General features: G+C 38.3%; 1 protein-coding gene across 1 annotated transcript in view; it reads left to right on the forward strand.

The window, feature by feature from the left end:
- The first annotated feature begins 604 nt into the window (after nt 1-604).
- CCNI (cyclin I) overlaps nt 605-24,588 on the forward strand; it is a 35,498-nt gene continuing 11,514 nt past the window's right edge. Inside the window, exons 1-3 of the mRNA XM_058722180.1 lie at nt 605-1,160; nt 10,244-10,400; nt 24,033-24,161. Coding sequence (XP_058578163.1) covers nt 10,287-10,400; nt 24,033-24,161 — 243 coding nt within the window. The 5' untranslated portion in view covers nt 605-1,160; nt 10,244-10,286. The remainder of the gene's footprint in view (nt 1,161-10,243; nt 10,401-24,032; nt 24,162-24,588) is intronic.

The following is a 24,588-nucleotide window of genomic DNA, read 5'->3' on the forward strand; positions in this document are numbered from 1 at the left end:
CGCCACAGAGAAAAACCGCAATTCTACTTATACGTAATTGTCAGACACTTTTTTGCGAGGTCAACAAAGAATGCAAGATCTTTACACAACAGAGCACCAGCCCCTTCCCAATAAACCCTTCTTACAAGCTCTAGAGACCTATTAGGTTGGATAAAACCAGGTAGCTCTGGGGTCGTCCAGGAGAGCATCCAGACAAAACCCCACCCCCCAAGCGGAGCTCTTAGCCGCTTCTTTCTTCCCCGGGGCGCATGCGCAGCGCACTCTCCGGCCACCGCACGCCTCTGCCAGCGAGCGGAGAGCGCTTACGTCACCGTGAAGCTGATGATGTGCCTTTCCGCTTCTCCAAGGAAAATGAGTCCGTGCACTTTTGACCTCCCTTGGCACACAGAAAACGTCTTCCTTTCTTCCACCCCAGTGCTAAAGACTTCTCCCTCCCGTCTCCAACAGCTCAGCTTTTTTTTGCCGGGCTCCTCTGTACGTTCGCAGGACGAGGAAGGCGGCGGAATGGAAAAACGACAGGGCACGAGACCAGTTCAGCCTTGTTTACAGGGAGTGAGCAAGTCTAGGAATCGGTCCGCGAGGGCGGAGCCGAGGAACCGGCACTTCTTCCTTCCCTCCCCTCCCTCCCCAGCCTTCCCCGCGAGCGGACGCGGCAGCGCTTCTGTCTCGCTTTTTCTTATTTTCCCCCCCTTCCCCTTTTTTTTCCTTTTTCTCCCCTTCCCCCCTTTTCACCATTTCCCCTCGGAGGCGCTTCCCCCGGGCAGGGGCAGAGCCGGTCTCACCCCCCGCCTCTCCCCGGCCCCCGCCGCCCTATGGCGAGAGGGAACCCCCTCCCCACCCGGGCACTAGCGGCGGCGGTTGGAGGAGTGGGACCGGCGGTGGCCGCGGCAGCCTCAGGTCCGGGGAAGTCATGGAACTAATTCGCTGACCCACCGGCCACAGCCGTGCGTCCCGCTCGATCGCCAGCGCCCGCGCTCCCCCGGCCCGGTTCCCCCTCTTCTCCCTCCTCAGTCGGTCCGGTCCTCGTCCCGCGCGCCCCGCCGACGCGCGCTGAGGAAAATGGGGTGGTAACGGGCCCCCGGATGACCCCGCGTCACCACTGTGAGGCCTACAGCTCCGCCGGGGAGGAGGAGGAGGAGGAGGAGGAAGAGGAGGAGAAGGTGAGGGGGCGGGGGGGGGGGGGGGACTTGCGTCTCCGCGCCCCGCGCTCGCGCCCCGCCTCCCGCGCCCCCATTGCCCCTCCACCCAGTGCCACTCGAAGGGAAGCTCCGGGAGCCGCGCTCCCCGGCTGAGGCCCGGCCCCCGCCTCCCCCTCCAAAGGAAACCTTCGCGACCACCCCCCACTCCGCCCTCTCCACGCCAGAACGGTTCAGCACCTGCCCAGTTTGTAAACGGCACTGCTGTGTTCCCTTTCGGGCTAGTTTTTTGTCAGCGAGGAACTTTTTTGTAGCAGCAGCAAATTGTCTACTTTGGTGCACTGGGCACCTCGAGCCTGTGTAACACACAAAGAAGGAGACACACCCCCACCCTTAGACTTCAACGCTACTGCGGGAGCCAAAGGAAGATAATTGACATTGCAAAGCGGAATGAATGCCAAACGATCCGTTGAACGGCCAGTACTGCGGGCACTCGCGGGAGGGGAATGTTACCCCGAGTGTGAATGGGTGGGGGAAATTGGAAAGGAGGTGAGATAGAAAGGCGGGGTTGAAGTACCCGAAATTTTGAAAAGAGGACAGAACGGCCCCCTCTTGAGCTCGAGGTTCCTTTGCAGGTCATTTGGGCAAGGGTTGAGAGTTGGGTAGCAAAGTAGTGGAAGGTGTTCCTGGGGAGGTAGAATGGAGTCACTGAAGGCCTCTGAATGTCAAGCTCAAGTCTTCAGCTTTTTTATTCTCTCAGTGGAGAGCGCCTCAGCGTTTGAGGAGCAGGGTATGATGTTAATAAATAACACTTGTTGAACCTTTTTATCTGACGGCATTGTTCAAAGCAGTTTGCAACTTACTGAAGCCTCAAAAGGACTCGTGGTGAGGCAGGTAGTTCGGGAGCCTTAGTTTATCCAAGAGGAAAACTGAGGGTCCACAGGATGAAGTAATCTACCCTGTAGGTGACAGAGCTAGAGCCGGATGGCCAGAATTCAAACCCGAATAGCCTATGTTGTAGAGTCTCTTTACCGAAAAATGCATTTGTTGAAAACATTAACGATAGGATTACCTGCTTCTGCTTTTTCCACGTGATTTGTGGTAGATGAGATAGAAGGTAGTGGACAAATAGGTGAAGAATGAACAGGGTTTAGATTTGCAGATTTGGAACCAGAAGGATGGGAGATTCTGAACTTCTGGACTGGGATAAATTTCTTACTACTGATGTAGAGCAGACTAGTTAGAATCAGCATGTGTGGGGAAGGCACGGTAGCGATGATTTGCAGCGACCGATAACTGGGTTTAAGCGACAGTGTGACTCCTAGTAGGTTAGAATGGAGCTCTACGATGTTTTCTGGTGAAGATTGGAAGCTGAGAGCATGTACACGTTTTATTCCGATTGTAAAATACTTTAAAAACGAAAGGTACCTTTCTGTACCTTTCTTCATCTTTAAAAATGGGTTTAATAATAATACCAACTTTGTTAGGTTGTATAAGGATTAAATGAGTTCATATGGTGTAATAAATACTTTGAACAATACCTGGCTGAGTCGTAAGCACTGATTGCTTTTTCTTATTCAGAACTTAAGCATAAGCTATTTATTAGGCATAGTGCTAAACTCTGGAGTGTTTGCTATCAAAGAACTCAGGGTTAGTAGGAGAGACAGGTCTATCACACAGCAGATAAATTCAAAAGTAGGATTATGTCCAAGTACAGATGTGAGAAGGCAGGGTACTATTTACAGACCTGTGCAAATGACAGCTCCGTAGAAAGGGAAGTGCCAGCTAGAGAAGGACATTTCAGGTTGAAAGAACAGTGTGTGGAAAGGCATGGAGCTAGGGAAGCAAACAGCAGGCTGTTTTGGAGTTACAAGTACCTGCAGTTCTTTATTAGGTTAGGAACATAAAGTCAAGATGGTCACATTAAAATCCCTCTTTTTAGAATAGGAACTTAGTTCCAGAAGTCAGCATCAGTACAGAATTATTTTAATGGAGTTGGTGTTATGGTGATAATAAATATAAGAATTCTGTATTAATAAAGTTTCTGTTGTTTATCCAGCCCTGTGCAGCACGTTTTCTTAGAAGAGCAGGAGGCTCTGTATGTAGATTTGTAATATAGTTTATGCTGTGCAGTAGGCATTTTATAAACTATTCACTCATACATTAAGTTATTTGATAAACATGGAGAAAGAAGCAGCAGTGGTAATTGAAAGAATGGCAGGAGAAATGTGAAACTACTGTAAAGTTAGAAGTGTATGGAGTATGCCAACCAAAACAGTCTTTTTGTTTCTTAGTTCCTAGAGACTTCTAGCTGTCTGAGCACTCAAAGTTTTGGATGTAACTAATGGCATAAAATAATAAGATACACATAACCATAAAGTTCTAGTATTTCAAACAGTAAAATTATATTTTAAGTGTTTGTATTTTATTCTTTTTAAAAAAATTTTTTTTAATGTTTATTTTTGAGAAGGAGAGAGCGTTAAGTGAGGGGCAGGGAGAGAGGGAGACACAGAATCCGAAGCAGGCTCCATCCAGGCTCTGAGCTGTCAGCACCGACGGGACATGGGGCTTGAACCCATGAGCAGTGAGATCATGACCTGAGCCGAAGTTGGACGCTCAACAACCTAAGCCATCCAGGCGCCCCTGTATTTTATTCTTCAGCAGGTTTCATTATTCATCTAACTTAATGTTTTACACATCAGAAAACAAACTTGTACATTATCAGAGAAACAAAACTCAAGTTAATGTTTTCTTCACTGTACCATTATTTGTCTTACTAGAATCTTTAAAAAGGAGCCTAAAAGGTGTCCTGGTAATATAAATACTTCCATAACTTGTCTTCTGTTGTGGGGGGGGTGGGGGGGGGGAGGTTTTCCAACATTCTTAACTTGAGAGTAATTTCAAAAAGAAACCCTATTCCTAGATTCATCTGTCATTAATATATCACCCCACTTGTTTTATCATTTATCCTCTCTTTCTTTGTCGCATATATATGTTGCATGCATTATGGCCCTTTTTTTACTATGTATTTCCCAAAAAATAGGAATATTCTCTTATAGAATCGCAGTAAAGTTATCATTAGTAAGTTTAACATTGATAACATTTTTTAAAAATCTTTTTAAAATGTTTACTTTTTGAGAGGAGAGAGCATGAGGGGCAGAGAGACAGAATCCAAATAGGGTCCAGGCTCTGAGCTATCAGCACAGAGCCTGGCATGGGGCTCAAACTCCCAACCGTGAGATCATGACCTGAGCTCAACCCGACTGAGCCACCCAGGTGACCTTAACATTGATAACATCTACTTTAATTTGTCTGTTCCCATTATGTCAGTTGACCCAGTAATGACTTTTAGCAGTTTATCTTCCCAGTACAGGATTGAGTCTACGGTCAGATACTGAACTTCCATTTTTCTGTAGCCTCTGATCTGGAATATTTCTGCAAGTGTCCTCCGTGCTTTTTTCTTTCACTTGGATTATTTATGTCTTATTTTTGAAAGATAAAGGAAGGTTTAACTCTTTATTTTTTGTTACATTCCCCTAGTGTGAACAAAGAATGGTTCCTTTATTTACTCATTTTCATATGGCGTATTACATAAATTGATTTCCTGAATGTTAAAGCAACTTTGCAGTCCTGGGCTAAATCCCACTTGATTATGGTGTATAATCTTTTTTTTTTTTTTTTTTTTTTTTGGCTAGTATTTTGTTAAGGAATTCCACATCTGCATTTAGAAGAGATGTTCATGGGGCACCTGGATGGCTCAGTCGGTTAGACGTCTGACTTCGACTCAGGTCATGATCTCATGGTTCATGGGTTCGAGCCCTGCGTTGGGCTCTGTGCTGATAGCTCAGAGCCTGGAGCCTGCTTCGAATTCTGTGTCTCTCCCTCTCTGTGCCCCTCCCCTGCTTGGTCTCTGCCTGTCTCTCTCTCTCAAAAATAAATAAAAATTAAAAATTAAAAAAAGAATAGATGTTCATCAATAGTTTTCTAGTGCTATTGTTTTTGCTTCACTGGCCTCATAAAGTAAGTTGAGAAATGCTCTTTATTTTTTGGAGGAGTTTGTGAAGAATTTTTAAAATTTTTCTGCAGATGTTTGGTAGAATTCACTAGTGAAGCCACTTGGGCATAGGCTTTTCTTTGACAATTGTTTGTTTACTGAATCAGTTTCTTGTATGGCTGTTCAGCTTTTTCTGTTTCTTTTGAAGTCCGTTTTGATAATCTGTGGTTCTAGGTGCTTGTCCATTTCATGCAAATTGTCCAATTTATTTGCAAACAATTCATAAAATTTCTTTAAAATACCTTTTATTTCTACAGCATAGGTGGTAATGTCTTCTCTTTATTCCTGATTTTAGTACTTTAACCTTTCTGTTTTTTCTTGGTTGGTGTAGCTAAAGGTTTGCCAATTTTGTTGATCTTTTCAAAGAACCAACTTTTGGTTTCATTGATTTTTCTCTATTTCTCTATTCCTTCATTAATTTCTGCTCATATTTTTTTCTGATTTGCTTTTGGTATAGTTTGCTCCACTTGCACCCTATAAGTTTTGGCATATTAGGTTTTCTTTTTCATTCATCTTGAAGTATTTTCTAATTTCCCTCATGATTTCTTCTTTGACCCAGATTCCTTTGTTTTAAAAACAATTGTTAAAGCATCTAAATATTTGAAAGTCTTACTTAGAATCTTAACTGTAGAAGATTGAAGAACAGGAATCTCTTGAATCTGATGTTACTCTTTACATGATTTGATGCTGTGCGTGCATCTCTGTCCCCTATTCATCCGATTTAAAAGTAATTTTCAAAGCAAACATTTTGAGGGAAGAGTAATCACAGGGGCAGCTAGCCATTGGAGAATGTTGAGAAAGTTGGGGGATCCTGGTGAGCCACCCTGTTGGGTATAGCTAATGGAATGAAACAGGTAACTTTCGACAAGAGTTAATTATGTACTAAAATGGTAAAGAAGAAGCCTTAGAACCAATGAAGTTTAATCTCCAACTAATATAGGTGTTTTTTCTAAATATCTCTTAACAGATGGTCATCTAGCTTATACTCCATTTCCAAGGTTAATATTTATATCTGCTTCAGATGAAATTATAGTGACTTTGTTCATCTAATTTTAGAGAATCTGGGAAAACTACCAAGGCAACAAAATTGGAATCTCAGAACACCTCAGCATAATGTAACAATAGTTAGAATCTAATAAGGTGACTCTCCTTCAAGATGACTTTTTTTAAAAAGAAAGAGTATATTTATGGTCCTGAACAAGGTCCCCTCTACCTTCAAAAAAAGGGCACCAAAACTGCACGCACAATGGAGTAAGGCAGGTGAAGAGAATTTGCCTGAGTGTACCTTAGTAAGTCTTACGAGTTTTAGTTGACCATAAATTCTATCTGAATTGATAGTGTGATGCAGACTCCGAAAAAATAGCTAATGATCTTAGACTGTATCAATACTTAAACTGGTGCTAATTTAGAAGAACAAAAATCATGCCATGTGAGGAAACCTTGAACAGTTTTACAGCTATGAAAAAGATGAGTTGGTGGGCATGGTAGCCGCTTTCAAACATTTGAAGGATTGGCTTGTGAAAGATTAGATTTGGGTTTGTTTGTTTTGCTTCTTGGTTGTTTTTGTTTTTTGCCCCAAGGATTGAAACCAGCCTTTGGTTGAGTCCCAGTTTTATCAGGGTTCTATGAGTGATAAAAAGCTAATATTGGTAGGTATCATTTCATTATCCTATCGTTTATTATTTCATAGGAGGTATAGTGGGAAGGGATAGAACCTGGTACTGGCACAAAAACAGACACATGAATCAATGGAACAGAATACAGAACCCAGAAATGGAACCACAAATGTGTGGCCAACTAATCTTTGAGAATGCAGGAAAGAATATCCAATGGAAAAAAAAGACAGCAAGTGTTGTTGGGAAAACTGGACAGTAACATGCAGAAGAATGACCACTTTCTTACACGGTACACGAAATAAATTCAAAATGTATGAAAGGCCTAAATGTAAGACAAGAAACCATCAAAATCCTAGAGGAGGACACAGGTAATAACCTCTTTGACTTCTCTGTGGCAACGACTTCTCTGTGGCAACTTCTTACTAGACATGTCTCAGAGGTAAGGAAAACAAAAGCAAAAATCAACCATTGGGACCTCATCAAGATAAAAAGCTGCACAGTGAAAAAAACAACAAAACTAAGAGGCAGCCTACAGAATGGGAGATGATATTTGCAAATGACTATTGGATAAAGGGTTAGTATCCAAAACCTAGGAAGAATTTACCAAACTCAACACCCAAAAAACAAATCTAGTGAAGAAATGGGCAGAAGTCATGAACACTTTTTCAGAGAAGACATCCAGATGACTAACGGACCCATGGAAAGATGCTCAACCTCACTCATCATCAGGGAAATACAAATCAAAACCACAATGAGATACCACCTCACACCTGTCAAAATGGCAAAAATGAACAACTCTGGAAATAACATGTTGACGAGGATGCAGAGAAAGGGGAACACTTTTGCACTGTTGGTGGGAATGCATAGTGGTGCAGACACTCTGGAAAATAGTTTCTCAAAAATACCCAAAAAACAGAAACTACCCTGTGACCCAGCAATTGCACTGCCAGGTATTTATCCAAAGGATACAAAAATGCTGATTTGAAGGGGCACATGCACCCCAATGTTTATAACAGTACTATCAACAAAGTATGGAAAGAGCCCAAATGTCTATCAACTAATGAATGGATAAAGAAGATGTGGTATATATATACAAGAGAATATTTCTCGGCAGTTAAAAAAAAATGGAATCTTGCCATTTGCAACAGTGTGGATGGAACTAGAGTGTATTATGCTAAGCAAAATAAGAGAAAGACAAATAAGATTTCACTCCTATGTGGAATTTAAGAAGTGAAACATGAAAATAGGAGAAGGGAAGGAAAAGTAAGAAAAACAGGGAGGCAAACCACAAGAGACTCCTAATTACAGAGAATAAACTGAGGGTTGCTGGAGGGGAGTTGATTGGGGGGAAGGGCTAAATGGGTGATGGACATTAACGAGGGCACTTTTAGGGATGAGCACTGGGTGTTATATGTAAGTGATGAGTCACTTAATTTTCTTAAAACCATTACTATGCTCTAAACTAACTTGGATTTAAATTACAGAAAAGAAAGAGTACCTGGAGTTGAGGATAAGGGTGGCATGGAAATTGAATAAGTTTATTTGTTTTAAAAAATTTTTAATTTTATTTAAAACAAATTTTCATGTCAATTCTAGACATTTAAATTTTTTTTAAATCCCATAAATTTGAAGTGCATACATAATATACACAGTTGAAAAATGAAATCGTTGGGGTGCCTGGGTGGCTCAGTCGGTTAAGCGTCCGACTTCAGCTCAGGTCACGATCTCACGGTCCGTGAGTTCGAGCCCCGCGTCGGGCTCTGGGCTGATGGCTCAGAGCCTGGAGCCTGCTTCTGATTCTGTGTCTCCCTCTCTCTCTGCTCCTCCCTGGTTCATGCTCTGTCTCTCTCTGTCTCAAAAATAAATTTAAACGTTAAAAAAAAAAAAAATTTAATATAAAAAAAAATGAAATCGTTATATAAGGTTTATAATGAAGAACTGCAGTCTCCTGCTTCTGGACTTTCTCACCCTTTTCTCACTTTCTTGAGGTGAATCTCTGAGCACTTATCTGTTTCTCTTGTTATTTAAGATATTTTCAAATAACTTGCCCTACTGTTTTTTGATATTTCAGTTTTAGATAATAGTTTTCCTACTGTGACATGTAAAGGGGTGGCTCTCGTTTTACCTTGTAATACCTCTCATCTTCTCAGTGCAGTTTTATCTGTTTGATAAAATCCCTATTTAGTATATTCATTATTATTGTTATGTAAATGTCGATATTATTACGTTTGCCTTCTTGCATAATCTTTTTCTGATGTTAATTACCCTTTCATTTCCTTAGCTTTTATCAAATCTAGTTGAGTCTTGCCACATCTTAGCTTCTCAATCCAATTTTCTTTTTATTTTGAGAGAGACAAAAGGACAGAGTGTGAGTGGGGGAAGGGCACAGAGAGAGAGAATCCCAAGTAGGCTCTGTGCTGTCAGCACTGGGGGTGGGGTTGGGGGGAGTGGGGTTGTGCTTGATCTCACAAACCTTGAGATAGTGACCTGAGCTGAAATCAAGTCAGATACTTAACCAGCTGAGCCCACGTAGGCACCCCTCAATCCAATTTTCTAAGCATGGTTGTACCTCTCAGTCTCTAGTTTCTTTTTCTTTTCTTTTCTTTCTTTATTTTATTCTATTATTTAAAAAAAAAAAACAAAAAAAAACAAAAAAAAAACTTAAAGACCTTTCTCCTGGACTTTCAGTTGCACTGCACTGATCTGGACTGTTGCTCTTTAGACTTGCTTATTTTAGGGTGCCTGTCACTTTATTGTTGAGTTTTCTAGATGATCACTTTCTAGTAGAACTTTCTGCAGTGATACAGATGTTCCTTTTCTGCACTATCTGATGCAGTATCCACAAACTACATGTGGCTATTGAGCATTTGAAATGGGGCAGTTGTGACTGAGAAATTATATTTTAACTTCATTTAATTCTAATATAAATAGTTCTGTGTTAGCGGACACTGTATTGGAAGCACAAATAAAGGCGATTTCATACTGATTATATGGGTATGAGTGGGATATAATGCTATGGATTTCATTTTTTTTTTAATGAAAGAAAAGGTTAGTAACCTTTATCTGATTAGATTTTTAAGAGGAATATTTGAGATAACTACTACTAAGAATTACTAGTATGAAAATCCAATGACTTAAAATTTGTTGGCACAATTTGAGATGTAATAATATATTTTCTTCAGAGTCTATAGGTTCTATCAATTATATGTCCATGTTTTTATTGTCTTTACTACTGGGTTTCATATTAAAAGTGAATATGTTTAGGTAACATAATTATTGTAACGTTTTAATGTATTTTAAAGACCTATGAAATCTATACTGCCTTGTAACATTCTTATTTTGTTTTATGAATTGCTTAATAAGAACAACATATTTGTACAATGCTACATGTACTCTATAATTAAAGAAAAAGCATTGTTTTATATTTGATTTTATAGGTAGCTACATCAAGCTGGGAGGCAGGCAGATCCAAAGGATATCATGAAGTTTCCAGGGCCTTTGGAAAACCAGAGATTGTCTTTCCTGTTGGAAAAGGCAATCTCTAGGGAAGCCCAGATGTGGAAGGTGAATGTGCCGAAAATGCCTACCAATCAGGTAATAGTTTTTCTCTTCACTCTAGATAGATGACTTAGAAATAAGTGTACTACTCTCATATAGTGGTGTCTTGACACTGCCTGGGAGAAATACATACTATTAAAGGATATGCTCTATTTTTTATTTAAGAAACTTCTTGTTTCATTCTGAAACAAGAATGAACTTTTTGTTAGCTTGTGTTATCTGAGTTACAGCTTTAAGAAGATACATTTGTTCTCTTTCACTACAGCCCAGTGCTAACGCCAATAAGCCTTCTTTATTTCTAGGTATATAGTTAGCTATGGAAGCTGAAATTATCTTTAGTACACAAAAATTGTTCTTTCTTTCTTGAATATTTATAAGGGGTTCAAGTAAGCTACTAAGATAATGCCAATGTTGGATGCTTCTAGAGAGATAGGCTTCTTACCACTCAATTAACTATTAGCCATATGCCTTTTCTTTTAGAAATGTATATGCTTCTAACATATAATCCTATTAATGTTTTTTTTTTTTTTTAACAAATAATTATTCAGTTTATGCACTTCCAAAGCTTATTGTATAAGCTCTTTTTATCCCTAGTATCTTGCATTGTGCTTGGGATAAAGAACAGTGGCCAAGAAATTTTTGATCTGTGTAGGTAAATGAATAGCAAATATCTGAGTTCCTCCTTTGTTGGTTTAGGTTAACCTTTGTTTGTAGGTTTTTGAAATCTAAATGCATCTTCTAATTCTAACCTATTTCTGTCATTCTTTGTCACAAGCTGATGAAAAATGTTTTGCATTTATTGTTACTTATTTGTCATTTAGCAGATTGAAATTAGTTATCTGGAGTGTGTTACCATATTTAATCCTTTGAAATAGGTAATAGTCCCTTTGCTCAAGACTTTATAATTATAATTTTTTTTAACGTTTATTTATTTTTGAGGCAGAGAGAGACAGAGCATGAATGGGGGAGGGTCAGAGAGAGAGGGAGACACAGAATCCAAAGCAGGCTCCAGGCTGTAGCTGTCAGCACAGAGCCTGATGCAGGGCTCGAACTCACGGACTTTGAGATTCATGACCTGAGCCGAAATCGGACGCTTAACTGACTGAGCCACCCAGGTGCCCCAGGACTCAAGACTTTAATAAGTAGTAGAGTTATAATTTGAACCTGAGGTAGTTCTCTTCCCATTATACTTTGTTTTCAGTTTTGACTTTTATGTACTTGTGTGATTTTTAATTTTTTTATTACTATTTTTTTAAAGTTTATTTTGAGAGAGAGCAAAAGAGTACAAGCTGGGAAGGGGAAAAGAGAGGGAGAGACAGAATCCCAAGCAGGCTCTGCGCCATCAGCACAGAGTCCGATGTGGGGCTCAATCCCATGAAACATGAGATCATGACCTGAGCTGAGATCAAGAGTCGGACTCTTAACCAACTGAGCCACCTAGGCACCCCATCTTGTGTGATTTTTTTTAGATTACTTGGGAATTCAGTCATTCAGTAAATGTTCATTAAGTATCTGCTACATTCTGAGCACTTTAAGCATTGAAGATACATCAGTGAGAAAACTGAAATTCCTGTCCTTATGTTGACATTCTGGTATGCCTCAAAGCTTAAATACACCTGGCTTTAGAACCATTTCTTTCTTCCTTCTTCTGCTGTCTCCTTGAGTCAGCATGTAACCAACAATAATATTCTTTTACAACATAGTCTTTAAAGGTGGTACTCTACCAAGATTGTAGTATATTGCTATGTTATCACTTAACCTGGCCTATTTCTATAGGTGACTTAGTAAATACTACTGAGGTAATACCAGAGAATAGAACAGTATTAAACTTCTAAGAGGGAATACTTAAGGATTTGCTTTTAGTAACATCAAGTAGAAGCCAAAGTTAATTCTCAAATGTGGATGGGCTTGTTCTGATGGAGATAGGGAATAAGGTAGGGATAAGAGGAAAGAGCTGTAAGGGCTGGAGCCACTTTCTATAGTAACCCCCAAGGACACTTCTGTATTCTAGTTCTAATTTTTTTATTTTCTTCTATCACTCTTCACGGACTGGCTTTTTTACTTCTTTTTCCACTATTACTTCTAATCATGTTTTCCCTTCTTGATTTCTTGCAGAAAAGAAACAGTCTTGTTGTTAAGCCATATACATACTTTGTCCAACGTTTCTAATGTTTTTTTAAGTGCTGGTAAAAATGGAAAAATAAAATATTTTAATTTTCTGCTTTGTGTCTTTCCTTCAGTTTCCTTATGTTTCTTTCTCTACCTAAACTGTACTTCTGGATCACTCTCTTACAGTTCTCTTTTAATCTGCAGCTCGTATCCCCAAGTTTAGAACAGAGTGGTCACACGAGAATGTTATACACCCATCACTCCCTGTGTGTGTGCTCCTACAGCACTTTTTACTTCCCTTATAGCACACAGTATTATAATTTCCTAATGATGTGATTGTGAGTTCCTTTGGGCTAGGGTTGTGTTATTTTATTTACTGGCATATAATAGACATATAGTAGTAAACATTTACTGGCATATAATATAGTAGTAAACATCTCATTTCTTTGTAATTATTTCAGGTTAGAGAAGTTCTTTTACATAATAGTACGTTCAATTACACGATAATTTTGTTATATGAATTTGGGGGAAAAATTGAAGACTGGTCAAAGTGACATGCACTTTCAGATATTCTTTATTTTGCTAAAGTGCTTTTCATATGCAAAGACAAAACTATGCTTGAAGCCGTTACTATAAAGATGGTTTTCATTAGAAGTTTGAAACTCTAAGGAATCTTCAAAGGCCATATAATTATGTAGTTTCCAATACATGATCTCGAGCCACTGGGCTTCTGAGTGTATCAGAGTCACCCAGGAGACTTCTTACAGAGATTCCAGACCTCACTCAGACTTCTTGGGCTTGTGGTGGCAATTATGGAAATATGTATTTTAAAAAGCTTTATAGTTTTGTTAACATGAATTAGATTTGGGAATCACTGATTTACTCTAACCACACAGTAGAAAAGTTCTCCTTCTAACATCTCTGGTAAGTGATCCTCTGTTTTGGATATTTTATTCATTCTACTATGGAAAAACTATAAATTATTGTCAAGTTTTTCCTAAATTGAACCTGAAAACTCCTTCTTTCTAGTGGCCACTTACTGGTTCTAGTTTTGTCCACTGGAGCAATACAGAATAAATCTCCTTGTTTTGAGTGGTAGCCCTTTATCTATTCAAAGATGTGTTAAGCCCAAAAAGTCATCTCTTTCCCTTTTTTTTTTTTCTCTTTCTTTCTTTCTTTCTTTCTTTCTTTCTTTCTTTCTTTCTTTCTTTCTTTCTTTCTTTCTTTCTTTCCTTCCTTCCTTCCTTCCTTCCTTCCTTCCTTCCTTCCTTCCTTCCTTCTTTTTTTTTAATTCAAGTTAGTTAACATACAGTGTAGTCTTGGTTTTAGGAGTAGAACCCAGCGACTCATCTCTTACATATGACACCCAGTGCTCATCACTAAAAGTGCCCTCCTTAGTGCCCATCACCCATTTAACCTATTCCTCTACCCACCTCCCCTCCAGCAACCCTTAGTTTGTTCTCTGTATTTAAGAGTCTCTTACAGTTTGTCTCCCTGTTTTTATCTTATTTTTGCTTCCCTTCCCTTATGTTCATCTGTTGTGTTTCTTAAATTCCACATAGGAGTGAAATCATATATTTGTCTTTCTCTGACTGACTTATTTTGCTTAGCATAATACTTTCTAGTTGCATTCACATTGTTGCAAATGGCAAGATTTCATTTTTTTAATTGCGAGTAATATTTCATTGTATGTATATATGTACACACACCCCACATCTTCTTTATCCATTCGTCAGTTGATGGACATTTGGGCTCTTTCCATACTTTGTTGTTAGTGCTGCTATAAACATTAGAGTGCATGTGCCCCTTCAAATCAGCATTTTTGTATCCTTCGGACCTGGCAGTGCAATTGCTGGGTTGTAGGGTAGGTCTGTTTTTAATTTTTTGAGGAACCTCCATACTGTTCTCCATAGTGGCTGCACCAGTTTGCGTTCCAAATAGCAGTGCAAAAATGTTCCTCTTTCTCCGCATTCTTGCCACCATGTGTTGTTTCCGGAGTTGTTCATTTTAGCCATTCTGACAGGTGTGAGGTGGTATCTCATTGTGGTTTTGATTTGTATTTCCCCGATGACGAGTGAGGCTGAGCATCTTTTCATGTGTCTGTTAGTCATCTGGATGTCTTCTTTGAAAAAGTGTCTGTTCATGTCTTCTGCCCATTTCTGCACTAGATTATTTGTTTTTTGGGTGTTGAGTTTGGTAAATTCTTCCTAGATTTTGGATACTAACCCTTTATCCAATAGTCATTTGCAAATATCTTCTCCCATTCTGTAGGCTGCCTCTTAGTTTTGTTGATTGTTTCCTTCACTGTGCGACATCTCTCTTGTTTTTTAACCATTTTTTGATTAAGATTTCTCTCATACCACCCCAGGGTTTCTTTTTCAAGATCTACTCTTTTTAGCGTGTTTCTTAAGTTGTGATCTTTCAGTTGTAGTTAATAATAAGCAATGAAGTGAAACTATTACTTTATCTTGGTTTGATAATTTCATTAAAGCAGCCTAAATTTTGTTTAGTTTAGTTTTGGCAGCAGTGTCAATGTTGGCTTATTGAACTTGTTTTTAAAGCCGCCTTTTTTTTAAAACATTTTTAAAAAATGTTTATTTATATTTGAGAGAGAGACAGAGGGTGAGAGGGGGGAGGGGCAGAGAGGGAGACCGAATCCGAAGTAGGCTCCAGGTTCTGAGCTGTCAGCACAAAGCCCAATGCATGGCTCGAACTCACAAGCAGTGAGATCATGACCTGAGCCGAAGTCGGATGCTTAACCAACTGAGCCACCCCGGTGCCCCTCCCTCTCTTTAAATACTGCACTGCCTTAGTTATTATAGCATTATAATAAGTGTTTGGTGGCATAAACTTTGTGTTTTTCTCAAGATTGTGTTGGCTATTGTTAGCCCTTTGCTCTTTGAATATATTTTAAAATGCACTGGTCAGTTAAAAAGTTTGGGGAGTCAGTTACTGAATCTGTCAGTTTGGGGAGAATTCTTTGTAATATGAGTCTTCCATTTCATGAACATAGACTATCTCTCCATGTTCTTTAAAGTTGGTCCTCCGGAGCATCTGGGTGGCTCAGTCCATAAAGCATCTGACTTCGGCTCAGGGCATGGTCTCATGGTTCATGAGTTTGAGCCCCTTGTCAGGCTGTGTGCTGACAACTCGGAGCCTGGAGCCTGCTTCAGATTCTGTCTGTCTCTCTCTCTCTCTCTCTCTCTGTCTCTCTCTGTCTCTGTCTCTAGCCCCACTTCCTCTGCTTGTGCTCTGTCTCTCAAAACTGAATAAATGTTAAAAAAAAAAAAAAAATTAAAGTTGGTCCTAAGTTTCTTTTAATAATGGTTGGTAGTTTAGGTTTATTTCTAGATATTTGAGTCTTGGTGAGACTATTACAAATGGTATTTTAGATTTTTTATTTTTTTAATATGCTGTTTCTGTACACTGGTATATGGAAATAAAATAGCTTTTTATATATTGATTATACTAAATTAGCTTACAGACTGATTTGTATTTTTTTTTATTTAAAAAAATGTTAATGTTTATTAGTTTTGAGAGAGAGAGCGCGTGAGCTGGGGAGGGGCAGAGAGAGAGCGAGAGACACAGAATCCGAAGCAGGTTCCAGACCTCCAGCTGTCAGCACAGAGGCCAAGGTGGGGTTTGAACTCACAAACCATGAGATCATGACCTGAGCCAAAGTCAGACACTTAAGCAACTGAGCCACCCAGGCATCCTGGACTCATTTGTATTTTTGTATATTATACATAGACATGTTTACTGTAAATAATCATGGTTTTGTTTCTTCCTATCCAGTTCTTAATACTTTTTATTTATTTTTCTTGTTTTATGGAATTAGCTAGGGCCTCCAGAATCCCACTGAATATAAGCAGCAAGTATCTTTGTCTCAGTTTTAGTTTGAGGGGAAAGTTTTGAGTATTTCACCATTATGTATAATATTTGTTATATATTCTTTAGGTCATCTTGATCAGATTAGGAAGATTATCTCCCTTAATTTGTCAAGAGATTTTTTTCTAAATAGGTGTTAAGGTTTTTTATTTACATCATTGGATTTTGTTAACAGTTTGCTTAGGAATTTTGCATTTATGTTCATGGGTAAGATTGGTTTGTGATGCCTTTTGTCAGGTTTTCATAATAAAGTATGCTGGCTTTGTAAAATGAATTGGGAAATGTTCCTGCTTTTTTTAAAAAAAATGCTCTCTCTCAATTTGTTTAGGTCGGTGTTACTTCTTTCTTAAAGGTTGGCAGGTTCCACTGGGGGCCTAGAGATTTATTTGTGGGAAAGTATTAAATAATTCAATTTCTTTGGTAAATGTGAGACTAATCAGGTCTTCATTTAAATCTTATTTTAGTTTTGTAAATTGTGTTTTTCAAGTAATTCATTTATTTCATTTAAATTGTCAAATTATTTGTGTAAAGTTGTTTAATATCATTTTTCTTTTTTTTTTAAAGGTAGAGAGAGTGCACACATGAGCAGGGGAGGGGCAGAGAGAGAGAGAGGGAGAGAGAGAATTGTAAGCAGGCTCCATGCCCACCACAGAGCCCCCACATGGGAGTTGATCTCACAACCATGAGATCACGACCTGAGAGTAAATCAAGAGTCAGATGCTCAACCAGCTGAGCCACCCAGGCAGCCCTATAATATCTTTTTAACATTGAAAAAGTTCATAATGATGTTCTTTTTTCATTTACTTATTGATTTGTGCTTTTTCTTGATTAGTGTTTCTAGAGATCTGTGGATTAGTCTTTTAGTTCTGTTGATACTCCCTGTTGTACATTTGCTTTTTTTTTTTTTTTTTAAGTAGGCTTCCCACCCAGCATAGAACCCATTGTGGGGCTTGAACTCAAGACTGTGGCATCCAGACCTAAGCTGAGGTCGAGTTGGATACCTGAGCCACCCAGGCACCCCACACATTTGTTTTCTTTTTAAGTTTTGCTCTTTTTTTCATTTCTTGCTTCTGTTACCTTTGTGTAATTTGCTGCTCTTTATCTTGAAGTAGATGCTTAAAAAATTGATTCTTGTATTTTAAGATACACATTTAAAATTAAGGTTTCCTCGAAGTGTAGTTGTTTAACCATGTCTCATTTGCCTCACATGGGGTTCTTAATTTCAGTTACTATATTTTTTAGTTCTAGAATTTCCTTTTGGATTTTTTTTATAGGTATCATTTTTCTAGTGAAATTCTTCATTTTTTCATTTATTTTCCTGCTTTTCCTCTATTTTCTTGTATATTAAGTTCTTTTTTTCCTTTTTTTAAAAATGTTTATTTATTTATTTTGAAAGAGAGCATGAGCAGGGGAGGGGCAGAGAGAGAGAGAATCCCAAGCAGAGGCTCTGCACTGTCAGCACAGAGCCTGATGTGGGGCCCTGTCCCATGAACCATGAGATCATGCCCTGAACTGAAACCAAGAGTTGGATGTTCAGCTGACTGAGCCACCCACGTGTCCCTTAAGCCCTTTTCAAAGATCTAGGTCTTTTTGTTGCTATCTCTTTTTTCTCTTGGTTTTTGGTCACTTTGTTCTTTTATCATACCTGCTTAATTCTTCTTAATTAAGTTTTTAATTTTAATTCCAGTATTGTTAACATACAGTGTTATATTAGAGTCCAGATGTACAATATAGTGATTCGGTATATCTATTCCTTACTCAGTGCTCATCGAGATAAGTGTATTCTTAATCCCTTTCACCTATTTCACCCATCCCCCCCCACCATCCTCCCCTCTGGCAACCATCAACTTGTTCTCTGTAGTAGAGTCTATTTCTTGGTTTGTGTGTCTCTCTCTTTTTCTCCCCTTTTGTTCGTTTGTTCCATTTCTTAAATTCCACATATGCGTGAAATCATATGGTATTTGCCTTTTTCTGACTGACTTTGCTTAGCATTATACTATATAGCATACCCAATAATTTTTAATTGGATGCTGAACATAATGAAAAATTGTAAAGGCTCTGGATGTTTTCTTGTTACAGAAGGGTTCAGTCTTTTTTTGCTGGACAAACTGAGTAGGAGATGAATCACTTTAACCCAGTCAGAGATGGTGCTGATTGAAGTCTGGGCAGCAGTTGGGTATGGCTTCATCTCCCTATGGTTTGCCCCCCTCCTAGAGTGTAACCAAGAATTCCACCTGAGAACTTGGGAGGTTGCTGAAGGGTGCTGAACTCATTCTTCCTTTTCAGAGGCTTTTGCTTAGCTTCTTACATCTCTATCCTTCCCAACTTCAGAATTTCATTCAGAAAATTTCATTCAAGGGATTCCTGGGTGGCTCAGTTAAGAGTCCTGTTTTTGGTTTCTGCTCAGGTCACGATCTCATGGTTCATGAGTTCAGGTCCATGTCAGGCTCTGCACTATTAGTGCAGAGCCTGCTTGGGATTCTTTCTCCCTCTGTTGCCTATCCCCCACGTGCTCTCTAGTTCTCTCAAAATAAATAAATAATAAACTTAAAATTTCATTTCAAAATTAAGGGGGAAATCAACTGAGTGTCACATTTAGTTCTCTGACCCTCCCTGTCCCTCTAGGTTCTTGGCTCCTCAAGTCTCCATATTTTGTCTCTAGCCCTATAAAAGCCTCAAAAGCTCTGTAGGTTTCCTTGCCCATACTCAGTCTTTTGGCATACTCACAGGAGGGGCAGATGCCCTGAAGGAAAACTACTATAGAATATTGATTCCTCTCATTTAAGGTTTCCCCATACTCAAAAGTGAATAGAGCACTCCTGTGAAAACTTTTGTAAGCTGAAACGTTGTAAAGTGAAGAAACAATTACCATTAACTTATCAGGGAAATTTTTTGAGTGTTCCTAGACCATCTCTTTGGCTTTTCTGATACCTTAGGACACATCTTGCTAACAGATGGACAAAGTAACTCAAGATAGTACTGATGCTCTCAGACAATGTTCAAAGCCATGGTGGCTTGATGCTGAGATACTGAGTGTAGTTGTGGGGAAAGGAGATTGGCAGTACCGATCTGCTCTGGGTGTACCATCACCATCTCCTTAACATCTTGTTGCAAAACAAGTGCTGAATGCTGTGTTTACTTTTTGCCTTTTTTCGTAAAAGTAAAAATTCTCTTCACAGTTTTTCATGTACTAATGTAGATTTTCAGTAAAAGCTAAGTGACATAACATGGACTTTTGAAATTTGAGGATACCTGTACCTCGCATCCAGGATCTTAGATCTGCAAAGCCTGGTGGTCCTAGAAGTTCTGATGACTTCAAAACAGGTGGTGGTGGTGGTGGTGGTGGTGGTGGTGGTAGTGGTGGTGGTGGTGAATAGCTTTTCTAGTTCTCCGCTGGACTGTAGGTTATTACCTAATCTGTCATAGCGAAAAGCAGAAATGTAACTTTTCTTAATGTTCAACTTTAGAGATGTGACAGGAGAGGCTGTGGGAGCAGAGGAAAGTACTTTGCTCAACTAGAATTACTAGGAAAAGTGTAGTGAGGAGTGACCATTGAAATAGCTCTTCAAGGATAAATAATAGGACAGGTAAAAGAGAAGGGGTGTGTTCCAACCAGAGGGAACAGTATGAACAGAGGAGCAGTGATAGAATAAAATAGCATGGCAGAAGCAAGGAAGGACTATAAATATACAAGTGCTATCCTTACAGTATGAATTTTAAGGCAGAAAGAGATGGAAGGTGAGTGAGGCTGGAGAGGTAGATCATAGGGATTTGTATGCCATGCCTGGGGGATTGTACTTAATCTTTTAGGTAATGGTGAGCCTTTTAGAGTTTAAAGCTGGGGAGGATTTGTATTTTAATGATCAGAATGTAACATGTGAAATATAAAGCCCTATGTTTTACCAGGTTGAATCAATGCATTATAAATTCTCTTGAGGATTGGCTGTTAACCAATGAACTGAACTCTCTTAACCCTATTTGAGGAATCCACGGAAAAGAAAACATCCCTTGATCAAGAAGTACTATCTGCGGTGGGCAGGCAGTTCTGCTTTCCTTTCTTCCTTCTGTCCTTCCTTCTGAATGGGATTACTTAGACACAGAACTTAATTTTTCTAAAGCTATCCTAATAATATTACTGTTTCATAAGTACATGCTTGAATCGATTTGAAAAAGTGATGTTAGTACGACTTCCCTAAGAGTGAGTCTTAAACTGTTACCTTTTGTGAGTTTTTTGTTGTAGTTGTTATTTTTGTTAATTTTGACTAGTGATATTAATACTAGCCATGCAGGAATGCTTTCTTGGCTCTGTTCCCGAATTTTAATATAAGATGTAAAGTCTAAAGATCCTGTTATCTCTTTTATAACTAGTTGTATTATACTTGGTTTAAAAATTATATGTAATATTTTGTAAATTTTTTCTGGCATCACTAGAGCATCAGGTATTTTTAGAAGTGGAAAGAACAAAACTAGTATTCTAAGTGCCTTTTGCATTCTGTTTCTACATTTAGTTTTATAGCTACGATATGAAATCTATATAACCATGTTCCCTATGTTACATACTCTTATAGCACATTATGTTCATCTTTTGTGGCACTTCTTACAGTTATGTTTGTGTTAATCTGTTTAATTCAAAAATACCAAATAAACACACTATGTAATATAATTTATGAGTTAGGGATCTTTTTCTCCTCTATCCCCATTGTGTAGATGTCTGAGCTGAAGGTGGAATTAATGGTGTCTTTGTTCTTTCATTGATACTCTAGATCATTGTTCTTTCACCTCCCTAAAACCTCCCCAGTTCCATCAGATTCTGTCACCATCTGTTTCTCCTTGCATGAATGTATTTCCATGTCATTGATTTGTTTGGATGGCTTGCTTAACATTACTTTTCTGTTTTGGCATTTTAGATAAAAGCTCATCTTGGTAGGAATTTAATTTCTCTTGAATGCTTAAGTCTCTCCATATACAAGTATCGTGACTGCCTTCATTTGGCTCTCAGGGAGCCCCTAGACCGGAACTAGTTCTTAAAGTAGCACCTGAGGGCTCTGTGGAAAATGATATATTATAACCAGTGACTATGCTAACTGCTTTTTGACTCAGGGCCTAGCTGTCAGTCTGTGTCTGCTTCCTCTCGTCTTTCTCAAGAAGCTCCAGCTCCAGATGATAATGTTTTGCCACCTTTTTGAGACTCTGAGAGAGAATTGAAGCTCCTGGTTCTAATAGCCTAACTCCAGTTTCCCCTGTCATGTTGGACAGTAGTCTGTGCAGGATATAAATTCCCTTGCTACTCTATGCACCCAGAACCTGTCAAGCCCATAGCTTCAGTTTCATGAACTGCCTTATGTTTCTTTTTGATCAGTGGCATTATACCACTGATTCTCAGAGTATCTGTTTCTAGCAGTCTTTTTCACCCACCTTGATTTTATTTGTAAGTCAGAAGAGCTTAACAATAGGTTATTTCCTCTGCGTTAACATCATTCCTATCCTTCAGAGTAAAGTTCACAGGCTTAAAAAAACAGCTCTTTTCCATGCCTTTAAAATGATCATATTGTTTCCTCACTTTTTAAGATGCAGATGTGTTGTTGTCTCTTATAAGAAGCTTTCATTCTACTTCCACACAGGACCAAGTGCCCTTCCAGTATGCTCCCTTAGTGCCTCGTACATACCTCTCTTTTACGCTAATCACAGTTGATTGATATTTTCTTAAGTTTGCCTCACCATGAGACTTTAAGTTTCAGAGTTTAAATAGGAAGTTTTTTTATTCATCATTGTATTCCCAGGATGTGTCATATGATAGACACTAAATGTTTATTAATATGAACTGAATTAAATGTTTTGATTGTCAGATGTTTTCAGATTATTGGTCATAGTCTTAACACCAGTTTGGTGGTGAGATGTTAACATAAGAGGTTGTAAACCATTTTTATCTCATTTTCTTGTCCGTATTTCTTGTGTAGTATTCTAGGGTCATTCTTTATTGACAAAAGGAGTTGACCAGAAGGTAGATATGGCAGTTAATCTTCTAAAATACCAGTTAAAACTGGGTTTAGAGTTAGATGTAAAAATGATAATAAGTGTGATTAGTTGGTTTGAGCCACACTAAGAAACACTTTACTATGTTGTGCCAAAGTGAAAAGTGACAGAGAAGTTGGAAAAAAATGAGAAATTGGCTAGCTAGTTCAATGGCAGAGATTTTAATGAGCACCAAGTCATGTATTTCTCACAAGACTAAAGAAAGCCAGGAGGAGGGAGAGAGAGAAATTCCAACTTAAACTTGGAGGAGATAAAGTTGTTAAGATATACAGCCCTCCATGTTTTTAAAAAAAAATTTTTTTTTTTTAATGTTTATTTATTATTGAGAGACAGAGACAGAGCATGAGCATAGGAGGGGCAGACAGAGGAGGAGACACAGAATCCAAAGCAGGCTCCAGGCTCTGAGCTATTACCACAGAGCCCGAAGTGGGGCTCAAATTCACAAACTGCCGAGATCATGACCTGAGCTGAAGTCAGACGCTCAACTGACTCAGCCACCCAGGCACCTCAGCCCTCCATGTTTTAATAGCTCTTAATGTATCTTTCTGTGCTATAAGAATTAATTTCATAAAATTGACCCAGAGTAATCAGGAAAAAGGTTTAAGCTATGATCTCTCTACTTTCTAAGGAATTAGATAAATAATATATTTTAAAAGCTTTCCATCTAAAATGGTTATGATTATAAAGACTGCAGTGCTTTATAATCTGGGTTAAATATTAAACCTTTACTTGTCTGGAACGAACCCTCACTTACTAAAAATACTTTTTTCCACTAATCACAGTCATTTCTCTACTTTGTTGTGTTTACCTGGCAGAAGTAGTACTTACAGATCTATTTTGTTTATTATAAGTATTAGGTTTTATTTATTTTTTTTTGTGGGGCCTGCAAAACTCAAGGGTAAAGTTATCTAAATAATAATTACTTTAAAGTGTATACCATCTAAAAATTAAGCCTATAAAGCAGTTTAAAATAATATATAGGAAGCAGTAACATTATATGTTTGTATAGTAATATCTCCATTGGTAAATTAATTCAGGTGATTTTCTCTTCAGTATTTTTCTGTGATCTTTAAATTTGTAATTCATCTGTTGTCACTGGTATCTTTCATTTATTCTTGTTGATTTTAGTTTTAATTTTAATGGGCTATTAATCCTATTACCATACTCCATTTGTATTTCCTAAGATGGTTTAATGGCTATTTGCTGCCTTAGAAAGAAATTCCCTGTATTTTCTTATTCTCTAGAATTGGGAAACTTAATTCCAAAGTTACTATCAGTTGATAATAGTGATACCTAAACTTTTAGAGTGTTATATATTCCCTGGACACCTTAGATTAATTGAAGTATAAGTATATGGTGAAATGACATAATGAAGATTATTTAATAAAGAAAAAGAGACTGGTGGATATTGATAATAAATGCTATGATCAGTAAATAACATTTTATTTTCATTCATCTCAAGCTTGATAGATTTTGAGTAAAGTTAACATTTTTAACATCTAAATGTATTCCATTGCATTTGCTAACCTTTTATAAGAGAGAATTCATTCTTGATGGTAACTTGGAACTTCACTTGTTCTCTCTCTCTCTCTCTTTTTTTTTTTTTTTCCTCTTTCTCTTTTACTTGTTCCCTTATAGAATGTTTCTCCATCCCAGAGAGATGAAGTGATTCAGTGGCTGGCCAAACTCAAGTACCAATTCAACCTTTACCCAGAAACATTTGCTTTGGCTAGCAGTCTTTTGGACAGGTTTTTAGCTACTGTAAAGGTAAATATTTTAGGATACACTTAAACACAACCTCTTGTTTGAGGGTTTATATGCTAAACCAGGGGCAATTAGTAAGCATTCTGGAAAGTGAAAAAGAGTGGAAAACCTTCCTGGAAATGGTATATGTGCCTATTAAGACATGATGTTTTTTGCCATTGCTTTACATTTTTGGAAATATTTCTAATTGTATTCTGTAATTTTCTTTTTGCTACAAGTATTCATAACTTATACTTAACCTGTGAAATTTTTGATTTCCTGATTTTAAATACCGTATATCAGCAGAACGTTGTCTTTAAACACATTGGTGTACTAGAAGTGGACAGTGAACTAGACTAGAAAAGTATAAGCCTGTTGCACATTTTTTTCTTTATTTATTGAATATCCATATTGTGTAGTGTTTTGAAAATATATAAATACATTCTAGAGG

Source organism: Neofelis nebulosa, chromosome 3 (genome assembly GCF_028018385.1).
Source record: "Neofelis nebulosa isolate mNeoNeb1 chromosome 3, mNeoNeb1.pri, whole genome shotgun sequence".
Taxonomy (NCBI): Eukaryota; Metazoa; Chordata; class Mammalia; order Carnivora; family Felidae; genus Neofelis; species Neofelis nebulosa.